The 19,324-nt window shown below is 33.5% G+C and overlaps 1 protein-coding gene across 1 annotated transcript in view; it reads left to right on the plus strand.

Moving 5' to 3' along the window:
* The window catches only part of LOC146997962 (uncharacterized), a 28,122-nt gene extending 23,088 nt beyond the window's left edge, over positions 1–5,034 (plus strand). The window contains exon 2 of the mRNA XM_085812759.1: positions 3,844–5,034. Within this exon, the coding sequence (XP_085668885.1) occupies positions 3,947–4,780 (834 nt within the window). The 5' untranslated portion in view covers positions 3,844–3,946 and the 3' untranslated portion in view covers positions 4,781–5,034. The remainder of the gene's footprint in view (positions 1–3,843) is intronic.
* Positions 5,035–19,324: the final 14,290 nt, after the last annotated feature.

Genomic DNA, 19,324 nt, shown 5'->3' on the forward strand with positions numbered 1-19,324 from the left:
TCGCGGAATAATTTTTTTGTGTTTGATTTAAAGTTCTACTAAAAAATGCCACGGGCTGCTGATTTTGCGAAAGTACCGCTCCTAGCGCATAATCCGAAGCATCCACTGAAATTTCTAAATTCTCATCGTTTTCAGGAAATTTCAAAACAGGGGCTTGCGTTAATCCTTGCTTTAATTTCTCGAAAGCACTATTGGCTTCGGCCGTGGACGAGAAAATTGCCTTTTTCCTTTTTAATTTTAACAATGGTTCAACAATAGCTGCAAAATCTTTTATAAAACTCTAACTTCAATCTTTGGAAGAGTCAAATTTTTCACAATAACTGTATTTAACTTGAAGAAAGAGGGCTTTTCTTGGCCTTCGGATTTCCGCACCCTCCCGTCAGCAGAAATCCGTTTTAGTTTAATTTTCTTTCTTCCTTTCCATGCCTTCCTTGTTTTTCCGCTGGCCTTCAGACTTTTTTTCTGGCTTACTATTGAACTGTCGACGTTCGCCGGTTGTTTTTGGATACTTTTTGGTCCTTGCCCTCTGATTCGATTTGCTTCCGTAGCCGTGTTCTTGCCTTTGCTGTGGTCTTGGCGCACCAAATTGGCTTCGTTGCTCAAACTGGCGTCTTCATTCGATGTCCGCCGTTCTTCTATTTTCAAACTGGATTGTTAGCTGAAATAACTTTTCCAGTGTAGTCGGATTCCTTAATTAAATAAAGTCTTGTACTTGGGGAACTAAACTCGGCAAAATCACTTGAATTATCTCAGGATCCGGACGGTTTCCATACAAGAGTTTAAAGACGTGAATTTTTCTTAAAATAAAGGTGGAAAGATTTTCGATTCGTTGCTGGTATATGCTGAAGAGTTCCGTTTCTAAACTTGCACGATCTCTTACGACAGGGAAGGGTTTTACTAAGGCAGTCTTAAAATTTTCGTAAGTATAGGTGGGACTTCCCGCTTGACCCAAAAGGCTTCTGCCTATACATTTGAACCAATTAAGCGCTTGGCCCCTCAAAGCGCTGGTAGCTAAGGTGACTTTATGGAACTCATGGACTGGATACAGCATGAAGTGGTCATCCAATTTTTCCAAAAAACTGGTTACCGGTGAGTTTCCATTAAATGTTGCTTCTGGTTTCATCGATGCGCGCATGGTCTGTACGATGTACCCAAATCCTTCCAGGGCGGCAGCTGGCATTTTTGGATTCTGAGTCGCTTCTGCAGGCACCACAGGTTCTTCTTGAAACTCGGCCATGGTTATTCTTCTTCGTCGGGCGCCACTATCAGGACTTGTATTCCTCTTTACTTGCTTTGGAAACATGAACTATCCTGACTCGGAACAGGGAGCTTACTCAAGCTATGTTTACTAAATTACGTGATTCAAATCTTATTTATTGCAACAACTTAAACTGTTATGACACTTTCAATTGCACAAGAGGCCCTTGCTTTTACAACTGCATTTATTTGCGGAACACTTCCTTTTGCAATAACAGTGTGTACATATACTCCTCTCTTTTCAATCTACACCAGAGCATATCTGTGATTGTCGACATACACCGGTGAGGGTCCGAATGTAGAAGAATGTAATGCAATATTCGATCTTTCACCGACGTATTTGGTGAATGTTAACATTCTCCGGTGAAAGTCGACATTCTTTAATTTCGGTCTTTCGAGGTAACATATTTTTATACGATTATATACATATATATATATATATATATATAATATATATAACACTTTAAATTGCACAAGAGGCCCTTGCTTTTACAACTGCATTTATTTGTGGAACACTTCCTTTTGCAATAACAATGTGTACATATACTCCGCTCTTTTCAATCTACACCAGAGCATATCTGTGATTATCGAAGTACACCGGTGAGGGTCCGAATGTAGAAGAATGTAATGCAATATTTGATCTTTCACCGACGTATTTGGTGAATGTTGACATTCTCCGGTGAATGTCGATATTCTCCGATTTCGGTCTTTCACGGTAACATATGTTTATAAGATTATATATATATATATATATCGTGTATATATATTGTTTATATATATATATATATATATAATCGTTTATTGCAATGCATTGTCGGAAACGCTTTCCTGGCCCATAGTGACGAGAGACAACACAAGAAAAATATGGTACGAACATTGTAAAGATATTTTTTTATTTTCCTTAGCGCAGCGGAAACCAAGAAATAAGAACAAAAGCAGGGGATCGCCATCAAAGAAAGTATTCGAAAGTTCCTTCGGAACGTATCCTAAACATGGGTTTGGTAGAGATAGTCCAGTGCATTGTTCAGCAAGATCACGAGAACTAACTTGCATTATCAGTTCGTCTCGGGGTACTTCAACACATAAGTGCACGAAACCCCAGTTAGAAGTCCAACAGGAACTTGTGGCACATATTGTGGCAGGTGCTGGTAAAGTCCTGGGGATGCACGGTATTTTCCAGAGCATCTCATGTTGGATGTACGAGAGATGGGATACCCGTAACAGGGTGCAGGTCGTAATTTCGAACACCTTTTTTGAGGTCCATAAGTGTCTAATTTTGTTCCTACTTTTTAATTTCTCTTGTGCTAAGCGTAACTGGTGTCCGATCTTTCTTGTGTTTTGTGTTGTTTGCACCGGCCAGGAAAGTGTTTTCGGCCATGTTTTGCCATTTAATTTTTCGTCATCGTCGTCTCTCTCATATATGTGTATAATTACATATGACTCAAGTGTTGCTACTATATGATGACATTTACAAACACGGTGTTTAAAATGCTACATATTCCCATCCGAAAATATCTTTTTCTTTTCCTCTTGCCCTTCAAATAAGATATATGTGTCCTTCATTGCAAAATTACCTGGAACTTTAATTTTTCTTTTTTCGAGGACAATGGAGAGCATATTTCAGTATAGGCAGCTGTCAATATTCAAACATCAAATTGTAAAAGCCATTAAAGTGTGGCCGAAATGATCAGAAGGGCTAAATTCGCATAAGGATTTAGGAAATACATTTTGAATGATTTTGTAAATTTTCCTTCAATAAATTTAATGCAACAGGCAAAAGAAATTACAGGGAACAATAAATATAGGAGAAAACAGGTATATCTTTTCCTAATTTACTTTGATTTGATTGATTTCTTTCTTTCTTCCTGTATAAATAAATAAACTTTAAGAATGCAACTGAAGAATGAGAATAAAAGTTTCAATTGAAACAAATGGTGGCAAAAATCCTAGTGCGGCTCTGATGGACTACGAAAAAGACCAGCAATATGATCCGAATTTTGAATAACGAGAGAAAATTTGAAATCTGTGCAGCCAGCGATGCAAAGAGACTCGTTAAAATACAGGTTTGGCTGATTCAGAAAGAACGTTACGTGTATATCTTCTAAAATGCTTTTTCCATCCTTTGTTTGTAGTTGTTTCCCTTTTCATTTCAGTTTCCTTTTTTCCTCCTATTTTGCAATTTTCGTCATTGTTTCCCTCTGTTTTTAAGCCACCTGTTTATTATTTCTGTTATTATTATTGCAACTTATGTAAAAATTAAGTAAGGAAAAGTAAGGCACTGAAACTTTGCAAATTATTACGCTCTACGTGAGATTCATGGAGGCCGCTTATTGCATACAAATAACGCAAAATACTTTAACTTATCTGCTTGGCTTTAGGTCAGAACAACGAAAACAACAAATTCACCCTTTGTAGAAAACAATTCTGCCAGGCAATAATCTACGGGGAGTTTTTTCCCTATGAAACTGAGCCAAAAGTGTTATATAGTATCTAAATATGGAAGTGTTGTACATGTTAAACGTGATCGTCATTGCATTACTTTCACTATTTTACTAATGAAATAAAGATATACCGATTTTTTTGTAGATTGGAAAATCCTCCTTGTGATCATGAAAAGGAGCAAAAACTGGAAAACGAGAAAGAACTGGAAAACGAGAAGGAACTGGAAAAGAAGCGAGAACCGGAAAAGATGCAAAAACTGGAAAAGAATCAAAAACTGAATAAAAAGGAAGAACAGGAAAAGAAGGAGAAACTGGAAAAGAAGCAAGAACTCGAAAACAAGAGAAAACTGGAAATGACACAAAAACTAGAAAAGAAGCAAGAACTGAAAAAGAAACAAAAGCTGGAAGAGATACAAAAACTAGAAAAGAAGCAGGAACAGGAAAAGATACAAGAATTAGAACAGAAGCAAGAACTGAAAAAGAAGCAAAAATTGGAAAAGAAGCAAGAAATGAAAATGAAACAAGAGCAGAAAAAGAAGCAAAAACTGGAAAAGAAGGAAGAACTGAAAAACAAACAAAAACTGGAAAAGCAACAGAAACTAGAAAAGAAGAAAGAACTGGAAAAGAAGCAATTACTGGAATGGATTCAAAAACTAGAAAAGAAAGAAGAACTGAAAAAGGAGAAAATACGGGAAGGAATACAAAAACTAGAAAAGAAAGAAGAACTGAAAATGGAGAAACATATTGAAGAGATGCTAAAGCAAGCACACAAAAATGAACTGGAAAGGCAAAAGTTGAGGGAAAAATTGCAAAAACCAAAAAAGAGAGACCTGAAAATGAAGAAGGAACTGGAAAAAATGCAAAAACTGGAAAAGAAGCAAGAGCCGGAAAAGATGCCAGAAATGGAAAATATAGAGGAGTCTGAAAAGACGCAATACCTGGAAAAGAAGCAAAAAACGGAAAAGATTCCAAATCTGAAAGACAAGCTGGAACCGGAAAAGAACTGTCAAACCCGAAAAGGAAACCGGTTGAACTGCGAAAAGAGCCAGAACTGGATACCGACTGTAGAACGATTGATTTAATGACCAAATGAAGCAAGACCCGGAAAAGAAAAATAGAACAAATAAATCATATACCTGCTTCATTTTACCAAAATTTATTATCAACAACAATTTTATTATCAAGAACTTTATGGTGTTCTTAGTATATGGACGGCATTTGATAATATTTTGCTCGGTAAGTGTAACTACTGATATATTATAAGCTAGTAATTAGTCATGCTAACTTTAAGATACCAGTATTATTTTAGCAGCAAGTAAGTACACTCTTTCGTAGTTCAGATCTATGTTTTCAGTGCCTTTCATGGCTGCGAGGTCTTCCGGTTTTACCTGGAAAGTCACAGTTTATTGACTTTTTTAACACATAGCTTTACACATGACAATATTTTTCAACAATAAATTTATGTTGTGCTACTGGCTTTAAATTGTGCAAATAAATATTGCACGGCATATCTTTCATAATTGAACTCATGAAATTAATTTATACAAATTTCATTTTAAAATTTGTTTGACCCTGAGCTGTCTTATCCAACTGCAGATATTCATAGAACTTTATATCAAGGTTCAAAGAAACGTTCAAAAAGGAATGTTTATCCACTTTTAATTATGTGTTAATCAGCATGATTTGCATTACTAAGATTGTAATTCTAAACAAATTAAAAGCTATTGTAGTATGTACATTAGCTTTTCATTTGCTTTCACCTTGTTTAAATTCAGTTTGACATACCACAGTTTCCGTCTCTACTCAGGATTTTTTCAGTGTAAAAATTCAAGATTACAAATTGAAATGAGCGAAAGAAATAACTTTTAAAATGTGTGTATACATTACATCAGAATCATAATATAATTAGATAAATAAACTGAATAATATGTTATAAAGCGAATTTATATCAATTTCGATTTCTTTCAAAATAGAAATTCCTTCGCACCTCATAAATCTCACAGAAACTCTCGGTTTGTGATTCGTGAGCTTTAGTTTTTTATATTTGGAATTTGGCAGCAATATGATTCACTGTTACGATGCAAATTCTTGCTCACAAATTGGTTATCTAACTAGAAAATGGTATAATTAAAATAAAATGAATATTATTAGATGGAAATGTTGGTTTCCTTTGCGTTTATCTGAATGGTATCGTATATATAAACCTGTTGGAGACGTTTTTTTCCCACACATCGAATAGAGACACATAGTCACATAATACAAATAATATGAATACAAGAATATAGTGTAAGATGATGCTCTACCACATTTCTCTATTACTTAAGACTGCGAAAGATTTGTTAAAGCATTACAGGATCATACTCTGATGGATCTCGCCGTTCTGTTTCATTTTCTGCCCTCGAAAACACATTATCTTAGTACAATAGATTACTTTTGAAGGAATGGATTATTTGAAAACATTGTAACTGTAAGAATTATTCTCTGACGTTATTACTGAAAAAGCGGCTGAGAGCATAATCTTTGGCTATGCTCTTTAAGCTGTATTAAAACCATTTTGAAATGTAAGGCCTACAAACTGAAACGTAAATTTATCTTATTTCTGTACTATTCATTAGAGTTATATACATTCCCGTCAATAGATACTGAATGGCTAAATATTCTGCTTACCCAAATCAGTTATTTTTTTTCTCTCTTCTTTTTCTTAATTTTAATTAGTCCGGAAAGTAAAGCTATAGAGAATTTCACTTCTTCATTAGAAATCTGATTTAGAATTTTGTTTTCGGAGATAAAAGTTTGAATTCTTTATCCCTTTTCTAAACACAAAGATTGAAAAACGTAACATCGAAATTTTGAAAACATTTATACACTAATAGAAGGGAAAAAAAACAGAATATAATGCTTCAGCAAGCATGTAAATATCTCTATCACTTAAGTTTCAGCTATGTTTGCTATAGTATATTCAGGCGTATAAGGCGCACTTTTAAAAGAAAATGCAAGATTGAAATTTATGGGTACGCGCTGTACGCCAGCTATAAAAATGTTATGTTTAGAAATATGGAAAAAGTGATTAGAATTAGATAAAATTAGATTTCTGCGTGTAATTAAATGCTTTTTATTTAAGAGAAATAACATAGTTTATGTACTTAAAAATTTTCGTTATCGGATTCTGTTTCATTTTCACCTTCACCTCTGATCCATACTTGCATAGACAGATCCAAGTTCCTCATATACGTCTCAATCTATAACTTCAAGCACATCATCGAATTCTGTTTCAGTTTTGCCGTAACTTTTACTCTGATCCACACATAAATAATCATCTTTCGTTGCATCTAGACCGTCAGATATACCACATAAATTAAACGGGTTTAATTTTATTCCGTGATTTTATTATCTGCTGACACACTATTTATGCACTGACATGACGTATTTGGTCTCCATTTGTAATTAGTTTTTTCACCTTCACTTTTGTTCGAGTATTCCACTAACGTTTAAAATATTCTATCGATGATTTATTGACATATATGTCTAATATATGAACTAATGGCAATAATCCGCCTGGATAAACTGTCATATCTGTATAACACTCTTTCAACAACATATTTGTGCTGTCCGTTAGATGGAGGATGAACATGTCCCAAAGTATTAGACTTTCTTGATTATCTGAGGCAAAAGGAAGCTTTTGCCAAATATTTCTTATCCACAGTTTCACAACATTTTCCTCCGCCGATCATTTCTCGTGAATACGGATGAAAACACTTTCGGGAAACTGCACTTCAGCAAAGTCTTTCTTTTCAAGATATCGATGAGCTTTTAATTTCGTACGGTCGGCTAAGCAGGAGATCAGTACGGTGAGGTGAGATTTCTCGTTGGCCTATTGATTTTATGTTAACCGTTATTTTTCTTTCATATCATTGTTTCTTTATCTCCTACTATATCAAAACTTCAGGAATGACATCGATATTTGCAACACGTGATAGTAAATAAAGTTTAACATATTTTTAAAAACTCATCAAAGTTTTATCTCTATATTTTCGAAGCCTTTGAAAAAATTTTATCTCTTTTTCTCGGAGAACTGAATTATTCCGTGAAGTAAATCGAATACACAACCTCAGTTTGCTTTAGAGTTTTCACTTCCATTTGCACTCGTTTTTTCTATTTTTAAGGCAAAGAAACGTACGCTGTTTCTTGTTACAATTAATCCATTCTAGTGATGATGGGGATTTTCTACAATGCAGTTTCCAACACTTTCGCCGACGGTAAGCTATTTCATTACTTCTTTATGCAATACACATTTATTCTTTGGCGCAATAATCATTGTAAAATTTCATGCCTCTTCCACTCGTGTACGAAGCATTCACGAAAACCATCCTGCATGATTTCCATTTTCTTTCGCAAACTGAATGACTTAACATTTGAAACTTGCATAGTGTTTGTTTCGTTCGGCGAAAGCCATAACTGCTGGTGAAGAAAGCACTGGATGAACTACACTTCACTAAAAGCAAATGTGATATCGTTAAGTCTTTGATGTTGACATCAGAACCACGGCTTCAAATGACTACAGAAAGAAGAAACATGACTCCTAATTCCGCAAATTCACTTTGGTCGAAAGTGCACTCTTATCCAAATGATGTTCCTTATTTCTCGAAGTCCTAGAATAACATTCTCTTCCACATCCAGAATGAATACAAATCACCTCCTACCTTGAAGAAATATTTTCCCCGATAATCATTTCTCCTGCGCACCACCTTATCGCTTGCCAAATTGCAATGTTTCCGCAATTGACATATTTGCTCGTGTTTCCTAAGGTATGAAATAATCAAGAAGAGCTGTTGCGAGATATGATGTTTTTGGTATTGCCAAACCACCATGTGTATTTTATTGCTTTCTTTATTTACTAAAGACCTGATGCATTGTAATTAAGCGATATAAGAACTTGATTTATATGCGATTACGTTTTCTTATACAAAATGTTCCAACAAGGTGCTTATGGGTTGTAATTTCATTTATTCAAAACTCAGTCTAGTTATATTTATAAAATTTTCAATAGCAAACGAAAGTTTTAAGAAAACAGTTTAAACGTTTTGAGTCAAGATACTTTTCAAAAAAAGTCTAATCCAAGAATTATTTATATGAGAAATTTTATGTAAAAACAAATGGCGCACATTTTTACGTTTGAAATTTACTGGCATATTCCATGCCAAATTTAGTAAGAGATTTCAGGTTTTTACCAGCTATAGGAAGTCAAGGATTTCTAGAATAATTTACAAAGTCAAGGACGAGTTCTGTCTATTGTTAATTGGTATTTTCATTTCCAAAATAGAACATTGAAAATTAAATTTTGAGAGAAGTCTTTTTAATTTTTTTGGCACGCTGCATAATGAGTTCATTTCAAAAAAGCTGAAAATAAAAGTATCAGTTTTCTACATTTTACTAATTATTCTTTCCTCCAATACCTAGACTTCATTTCGGAAACTTTCCTTTTGGTTATAAGAAATAAATCACAAAACAATTGACTGATGTCAATCGAAATCAGACGGAGATACTTATGTTCAAAATTATTTCATAACGAGTGCAAACTTTTTCCTCATAAAATTATGAGTGTCGGAGAAACATATGAAGAGCTAGGCTTCGTAATTTTTACAAAACAAATGACTTTAAATTTAAAAGTACCAAAGCGCAAACATTTACGTTTTTCAAAACACATTTGTACTTGCAAGTCAATGCCTACCACAAACGACCAAGATCCGGTCTGAACTTTTGCAGACAGTGCACAGACATGCGTTTCGAGTACCTTTCATTTTGGTTATTTGCGTATGCCATGTAACCTTCTCAAATATTCTCATGCTTGTGACTCAGAATTGAAATATCATTTTAACTGATATTTTTATGTGATGTGTAACAATAATTTTGTTTATTTTTCAGGATGAAGATTCAGGCCCCCTTTGCGCATACCGACTGTAATTTGAATAGCCAGTTTACAATAACAAGCTTAATAGTAACCGACCGTCATAGGAAGACGCCCGAGGCTTAAAGGAACGCGAATCTCTATCAAAGTTGCAACTTGTGTAAATGCAATTTTGACTTTTAAATTCTTTTATTTTCCCTTTCTCGTGTCAAAAATGTTTCTTTCTTCAATATTTAGTTTAATAACGTGAAACTTTAATTTAAATTTTTCTTTTCGCTATTTTTACTTTAAAAAGATTTTAAGTTCTTTCATTTTACAAAAGTAATACTGATTTTAAAAACTATAAATATTTCCTTTTGGTTTTTTATTTTAAAAAATTGCTTTTAAATTCTCACTTTATTTATTTTACAGAAATATTATATACTCTTATAAGCTAAACATATTTCTTTTTTGTATTTCCATAAATGCCATTTTTTCAAAAAATATTTTACTCCTTTTCATTAAGGGGTGTTGGAAACCCTATAGCAACAATGTTGAATTGGCAATTTTTGGATTACCTTTTCTGAAAATCTGCTGTTCTTACAGGCTTGAAGGTTTTTACGTAATTAAAGTACATCTATCACCTCGCGCTCTTACAAGCACGAGGCAGGTTCGTCTATGCGCTCGCCATAGTAGGAAAATAATCTCTATCTTTGAAATTTTATCCTCTAATTTATTACACATAACGGTACACAATATACAATAAAACAAATATCACTAGTATAGTATACATTTAATTATATACATAATATAAGGCGTGCAAAACATGTTTTAAGTAATCTCAACTATATACATAATATAAGGCGCGCAAAACATGTTTTAAGTAATCTCTTTCCACACGGCATGGCTGCCGGTCCAATCGCTAAAGTACCAAGTCTCGTATTCACGCCACCAGCCTGCCTCGATCGGTTTTTCCGAGGAATCTCGAATTCTTTATTTTCCCGATAGTGAAAATATCGAACGAAGAGCACAACTTGACGCTGATAACTTTAATCATGAGCACACTGCAGTGGCATGTAACTTGACATGATTACAACACGGTAATTCACATTATCCCTGATTTAACTTTTCATGATTTCACTAGGATGATGAACACTGATGATCCCATTTTACCACTCACTGGCTGTTAACTTTTTAGCACATCACGCTTTCACAAATCGGATGAATTTATTCGCACACATGGCCCTAAACGCGCCATTTTCTTTCGTCATAAAAATCTTCTCTCATCGTAGATCCATTCGTGAACTATCACCGAATTTCATTTTATAACTTTCAGTAACTTTTTACAACCATATTTATTTATTATTTTCACTATTTAGTGATTTCCTTTTTCACAATCTTATCCTATCGACTGCGCCGATTTGCACCTCGCGCCGTTTCAAGTCCGAGGCGGGTTCGGTCATTTCTCATGCACTCGCCATAATAGGAAAATAATCTCCATCAGCTTTGAAATTTTATCCACTAATTTATTAAACAATACACAATAAAACAAATACCACTACTATACATTTAGCTTAAGTTATCTCTTTGCACACGGCATGACTGCCGGTCCAACCGCAAAAGTCACAAGTCTCGTATTCTTCCCACCAGCTTGCCTCCACTCTGTTTTCCGGCGTAACTACGTCCCTTCCTTTAACCGTCTTTCGCCCCTCGCGGATAAAATGTTCTGGAAACGTCTTTCGCTAAGGGAAGTAACATCACAATACCTAGCTGAATATACTGAAAAGAGCTTTTTTATCATTTTAAATTTTAGAGTATTTTACAGTATATTTTGTTACGCATAGTAAAATTTAGCACTGATTATAATCAAAAGCTCTTTTCGGCAAATATTTGGAAGCGTAGTAAATAAGGTATAAAAATTTCAGATACCTGTGAGCAGTAGTTCTTGAGAACAGGTACTACATCGAGTATAAAAAATCACGTTCGGGGGAAAACGCGATTTTATGTAAAAATTCTCAATTATCAAAGTATTCAATGACAAATTAAAGCTAGATTTTGTACAGTCCTAATTTCCATAGAGATTAAAGAACGGTGTTTTAAGAAAGCTAAAATTGTAGAGAATTTGAAAATGCAAATATCAGAAATCCTCATTTTATGAAATGTTTTGGCTTTCATCACCCCTTCAACTATTCTATTCTTTAAAGTCCTTTCTCTTTTTTTTCTATTCTGGTAAAACTTGATATATAAATTTAATTCTTTGTCTTTTAATTTTTAATTTTATATCTCTGGTCGCATTTCTCTTTAACGATTAACATTTTGCATTTGGCTTATTATTATTATATTAAAATTATGCAAAATGAACAAACAGTAAATAATGAGATGCTCAATTAAAAACAAATACAGATTTAATGATAAAAGGGAAATTTTTAATGTCATTACAAACAAGATTTCAAGGGGTTCAAGAGGCCGTTGCCTAAAAAAAAAAGAAAACAATTCGTCGTTTCCGGAAGAAATGAAACTTTAAAAAATATTTTCGTTGTCACAAAAACCAAACTTTTTGAAACATTACGTTATTCAAACTCTTACGTCACTTCCGAGTGTCACGTTATCTAAGATGGCATAGGTTTCGGCTACGTACCCAAGCCTCTGGCATCTCCTGAGGGCGGTTGGTTACTACACCTGAACCAACGATAGTGAACTTCCGGTGATATCCTTCTGTCTGTACCTGAATGAAACTGGCTCTATTTGACGGCACACTAGCGAAACACTAAAAAGTCATGATTTAAACGACGATGATTTGAATAATTTAACTGGAATTTTGAGGACGACAATTTAGATTAACTGCTGCTGATTTTTTATTTAGGTGGTCGTGAGTATATGGTTTAGTGATGAAGAGTATGAATAATTGAGTAGGATGATAATAAAACTTTAGGTGATCGGGCTTTGTATCTAGGTGAAGTTTTTTTATTCTGACGACGACTTCAATGATGATGATGAAGATGATACATAGGATGGTTTAGAATGACTGCTGTGATTTGGGTGATGATGGTTTATCTTATTCTGACGATGATCATGGTGACGCGATATACATGATGGTTAAAATGACGATGTGTATTAAGTGATAATAAATATTTAGATGAATTTGATGGTGACATAGTTTTGACTGATGACGATTTTATACATGATGTGAGAGTGATTTATATAATACTTTAGAGGAGTTAGACAATAAAGACGATGATTAAATGAGGATGAAGAAGATGATGATTTGGTTGATATTGCTTTCTATTTAGATGATCTGGAAGATTATGATTTATCTATCTCGACGATGATAATGGTGATGATGACATATACGACGGTTTAAACTGAAGGTATGATTTCGATGATGATGATTATTTAAATGATGGTTTTGAATTATCTGGTGATAATTTTATAATTTCTTTCTTGGTTATTCAGATAACAATTTTGATGGTGATTTAGAAGTTTGAGGTGATGAAGACGATGATCAAATGAGAATCATATTGTTGATGGTGGTGATTTAGATGATACTGCTTTTTATTTAGTTGATTTGAGCTATAATGATTTATCTTAATTTGGCGATATTTTCAATGACGATGATGATGATAATATATATATATATGATGGTTTAACATGAAGATGTGTTTTGGGTAGTTATGCTTAGTTAGATGTCTTAGATTAGCAGATGAAGTTGATTGGATTTAGAAGGAAATTTATATATATGATGATTTCAATGAGTTAGATATTGATTTAGATGAAGGTATATTCATTTGATAATGATTATTTAAACAATAAGAGGGTCGTCCGAAAAATTACTTTGCCGTAAACCATAAAAAACAAAGTCTTATTACCTGGAAAAACCTATTGCAAAAGATACAGCTATATTTCTGCTACTTCTCAGCATAAGAAACATCGGAACTATACCAATTGTCATAGCGTCGGTTACCTATTTCCATTAGAGTGTCATAGAAGTCTGTCGCCTGGGAAGAAAGGCAGCCCGTCACATTTGTCTGCAACATTTCACCTGTAGGAAAGTGTGCCCAGACAAGAACGTCTTCAGGTGCAATAACACGTGGAAGTACTTAACAACAAGATCAAAGCCATAGAATGGATGGTCAGACATCTCCCAGCGAAACGTCTGCAACATATATTTTGTGGAATTCCCCGTATGCGTCCGATGTTGTCGTAGGACACCACAACACCAGCACTGAGCATCCCAAACCATTTGTTCTGAATGGCTCTTCAGATGTTCTCTAGTAAAGCGCAATAAAGATCAGCTTTCACCGGAGCACCACTCGCCAATACGTCAATGAGCAGAATGCCTTTACTATCCCAGAATACCGTGGACTTCAATTTCCGTGCATAGACTGAGGATCGTCCGGCGCGTGGATCCCTGTGACGCCAATCAATTGTGAGTTGCTGTTTTCTGTGGTGAAGTGAGCTACCCACATCTCATCACCTGTAACGATTCTGTTAAATTGCGTTCAATAAACTGATTTATGTATCTGCTGCCTCTAGTTCTTTGTGTTTAAGTTTTGAGTATTCGAAATGGAACTCAAATACAATCAATCATATATATAGATTACATATCAATTCATATATTTGAATTAAATACATATTTACTTACCGGCCCGAAACTTTCTTAACACGTTGAGCGCGGCGCCGGTCTCTGGGGATTGACAGTGAACTTTCCGTGTGGCCGGCGTCGGTCCCTGGGAACCGGCACTGGAATTTTCGTTTGCCTGGCGTCGTTCCACGGAACCGACAGTATAAGTTAAAAAATAAATATAGTCTCAATGAAATGTGATCAAATTTAGCATTAATGAAATGTATTGAAACATTCTAAACAAAAACACGGCTTAGCTTTAAGGCTTAGCTCGCTGCCGGCTGAACGGAAAGGACAGCAAATTCGGCGCCGAACTCAGCGTGTTAATTAGAAAGCTACCGCTCGGCCTTAAAAACGCACAGCAGTTTGGTTTAAATAACCATTGATAACACTATTCTATAACGTTCTATAACGTATTATTCTATAACGTTCTTTGTACGTTAAAGTACATATAGGACAAGAGTGTGCAAGGAAACTGATATATAACAAATTTATTTAATATTTTTCATATAATAAGGATAATTTCAAACTGTAAACATAATTCTAAAAATCCATGACATTATCGAATTGAGACCTGTTTCGATGTCAGATATATCTCGTAATGAAATCTGATATTTTTTGAAATTTAACAACTAATTTTTCGAGGTATTTGACAGTCCAATCTGTATAAGTTTCATTTATTTGTTTAAATGTTTGTAAAGTGTTATCACAGATTTTCATAAAAAAGGGTGTGAGAGATAATTGATAAAATTGATAGATAGAAATGGAGGGAATATTATGCATTTGTTCAGAAACATAAACGTAGTATTTGTGAGATTTCTCGCACAGCCAAATTATAATTGTTTTGTTATTTCTTTTTTTTCATATTTAATTCTTTTAAATTAATTTCTCAAAGTTTGTCATAATTTATGTGACTCAACTAGGTACGAAAAATTGATTCGGAATGTAAAAGAAATATATGTATTCTGTAACATTATTTTTTGTAAAGTTTAATTTTTTTTAATTAACAAGGTCTGTAACCAATGTTTGCACTTATTTAATGCACGGAGTTCCAAGCAGTTTCACTCATCATCCTACAAGCTGCAATAAACACAAAAACACAACTCTGAAAATGAAATATTCTAACAAGGATTGTAAAGCCAAAGGCATATAACTAGTCTCCTCTGTATGCTCAGATCATTCAATATGATTTCTCTCACAGCTTATACATTTTCAGATGAGTTACTCACGTTCGTTTTTAAAGGTAATCAAAATAATGTAAAACTGCAATTAAAAAGATTAAAATTTCGACAAATTGACTAAATGAAATATATATTCGCTGGTCGCTTAAAATTGCTTCAACGGTACCTAGTTCCAAATTGCAAGATGGGTATTCCACACACGGATAATCGAGAATTAGTATAACATTCTACAGCAAAACATTGCAAATTCCGTGCTTTTTTCATATAATGCATTCATGCTGTCAGATTTATTATGTCTAATCTTATAATATTATTGTAAAATTACGGCCGGTAGAAATCATTCCTTGAAAATGAAGGCCCCTTGCCACCTTCTTGATGACTAATTTCAAATGGATAATTCAAACGTGGCGAAAAGAGAAATATTAAAATTTTCAAAAATTCGTGTTTACGGTTTTTTAATACCTAGATTTACCACTGCTAACTAATATTATGATATAATAATATATTAATAATTAGTCAAATGAAATTTATGTGGCTTCGTGTCAACCACTTGGTATTTTTAACGCTGTGTTTGAGCAAAAACAGAATATTGTTTATTTAAGCTATAATAAACATCCTACAGTAACATTTAGTTATTGTACATTGTTTTTTATCAGCACTTACGAGCTGAAGTTTCGTCTTATTAAACTATCCATATTGGTGTTTTTCATGCTCCTATATTGTTTTTGTATATAAATAATGGAAATTACAATTGGGATGATCAGTTCCATAAAACTCTCAGTATTCTGCAATCCTAACCACATGACCAATGGTGCCCCAAACATACAAGAAACAAACAGGTATTTACAAGTAGGAATGATTTTCGAAACGTTTGCTTAAACTCAAAACAAAATAAAACAAAAGGGTCGAATCAAAATGTTAATGTTTCATAAAAATGTGCAGGATAATGTTAGATGTAAAGCCTGTTTTCGTTTCCCTGGCAGACGTACTAGGAAGTTTCATAAATGAAAGTTTTCTCTTTTGGTGGGATAGTGGCTGTGACCTATACATCGAGCATTCATTGCTGGACAGTACGTGTATAATTACAGATAGATAGAGATAAGTAATTAATAGAGTATTTGACATATATAAACTCATCATTCAGATCTTCGAAAGTGTTCAAATAGTAAAAACACGATACCGTATGCTTTCACCACTTCACTTATGATGTAGACTATGCCCATATGAGGTACTTCTCCCTGTTAGAGTTAACTAAATCTTAGCTATTGAAATATAGCATTTTCAAATTCTTTCCATTTGAATTTAACATGAATAATTTTACTCTGATCTCTCTCTTTCTTTTCTGTTTGTTTCTTACTTCTAGCCATCTATATCCAGTTCTATATCTTCTACTTGTGCCTCTGATATTTAATGTAACGGCATTTTGCTTTAGAGTAAATAGATTTAAATTAATTAAAAATTACATTCCTATTTTCAAAATACTTTTATTAATATTTCAAGGTAAACATTTTGATATTCGTCAAATGGAACTCGAACCTAAAATTTAATTTTTATTAAATCTTTAATCTATTTCCAGCACTATGCATAAAAATGCCCTTTCTTGTTAAAATAACGAAACTGATTTTAGATTTACTAGTAATGAATCAAATTGCAAATTGCTTAGTTGACATTTTTCAGCTCTCAGAGTACATTCCATTTAACTATGCAGTAAATCGAATGATTGTTTGCAGTTAACAATATGTAAAAAGCTGTTTGGGCCAGGTCGAGAAACAGGTGGTTTACATCTGGAGGAAACGAATTTTTGACAATGTCTATATACTATATATAAACGAATAATTAGAAACTTCCGCGTAATGCTCTTATGAAATAATTCGCTGTATATTAGAAAAGTACGAGAAACAGACGCATATTTTTTCAAATGAAAAAAATCGAAAAATTATGTGCTTACTAAAATCAAAAATCTCAGGCGAACAACAAATAAGGCCTTATGTATTGTTCCTTATAAGTTATGTGAATTTCCTTATAAGGCCTATTAAATTATACACACTTTTTGCTGCTGATCATTTAAATTTATTTCTTCGAATTGCTCTTTCAAACTTGAATACCCGATTCCTAAAAGAAAGTTGCTGATTTTGAAATAATGTATACTGCTTAATTTTGGTCGTGCGTTTATGAATTTTTTCTAATTTTATTTCTTTATTAGCGGAAGTACCCGATGTCAATTAAGTTAGATTGAAAGCAATGTATCTAACAACAGAGAGAACGATACCGTTGTAATCCTTCTCTAACGATGTAAAAAATACGATTCATAGTTATACATTTTTCAGTCTGGTGCGATATGCAACCCCACATAAAAAATTTCGATAGAAAAATATAATTCTCTCTCATTGTATCAGAAGCAATGTCACTCAGCTTTTAGTGATTTTCGTCTTTCTAATCAAATGGCCATAACAGCTCAAGTTCCATCCAATATTTCACCTATATTCAACTTTAGTCGATTCAATGTCGCAAAATATTTATCATAATTGATGAGAAATCAATAACGCAAACAAACACACAAACAGACATTCTTCTTTATATATATAGGTTATGTAAAATTGACAATTTTTTTTATTAACAAAATGTAAGATTTGCAAGCGAGCAGTAGCAACACTTTTCGAAATAAAACAATTCTATCTTCAACGCCCGAGACTGTTACCACTAGGAAAAATGAGTGCGAAAATTAGAACTTTCAGAATTTTTAATTAGTATTTTCGCTCATGAAAGTGGTTAAGATGAGAATAGTCGAAATGGCTTCCCTCGAATTTTCGGAATCGGGAATAACGTATTTAATGTTTGGGAAAGCTATTTTTATTTCATCTTTTATCTATTTTCGTATTTTAACAAACTCTAGGATTTGAAAGAGAGCAATGGTAACAACTTTCGAAATAAAGCAGATTTTCGTCTCCAGCTTGCGAGACTGTTGCCACTCGAAAAATGAGAAAGAAAATTATCGTTTTTCCGAGTTTTTATTTATAGCTCTGATTTTAGCTACTTTTTTTTTTTTTTTTTTTTTTTTTTTTTTTTTTTTTTTTTTTTGAGAAACGTGACGTCGACCTAATTGTAGAATGTTTGGTGGTGATAGCTATAGTAGTGACCGAGTTATGAGAGGACAAACACACAAACTTTCTTCTTTATATACTATATAGATAACAAGTATGAAACTTTCCCAAATGTAAGTATACGAACCGCGAGACTGTATTAAAATTTGGATTTACTTATTTGTCAAAAAAGAATTTTTTTAAAAATTTGACATCGCCAAAACATGAATATTTTCGTGATTTAAAAACATTTCCATAACTGGAAGTATATTACTACAAGCAACGATCGCAAAAATAAAGGTCGTGTAGGGACTTTTAAGCCGGATAAAGGATGTTGGTGTATATATACGTGAGCATATACATATACGGTTGGTACAGCTAACCTGCAATATAAAGAGAGAAGCAAGCCTACTCTTTAGAAAATTTCAATATTCTTCGGCTAATCGTTTTTGAGTTATGCGAGATACATACACACATATATTATATCTACATACATACAGAGAACACGAAAAAATCCCTTTTAAATGCATTATAAAATATACTATGAAAAGGAAGAAGTCTTTATTCTGTCCGTATGAGATGTCGCACAAAAATCATCCAAATGGATTCAGATATGGACAAAATGGATATTTCCACTGAAATGTGATACTTGAAAATTTTCGTAATTATAATACTTCCTTTATATTGTAAAATGCAGTAATAAAATATTACCTAAATGGGAAATCTTAAATAGATGAGAATTAGTACCAGAATTCCACAGCTATACTTTTAAGAAGTGGTCGTAAAAAAAAGTGGTTCGCTGAGAACTTCGTTCTAAAAGTTCAAGCAATAACTAAAACATTTTCGAATAAATTGTGTGT

This window comes from Stegodyphus dumicola, chromosome 3 (genome assembly GCF_044657685.1).
Source record: "Stegodyphus dumicola isolate Sdum_Otavi_A_Nest chromosome 3, ASM4465768v1".
NCBI classification, from domain to species: domain Eukaryota; kingdom Metazoa; phylum Arthropoda; class Arachnida; order Araneae; family Eresidae; genus Stegodyphus; species Stegodyphus dumicola.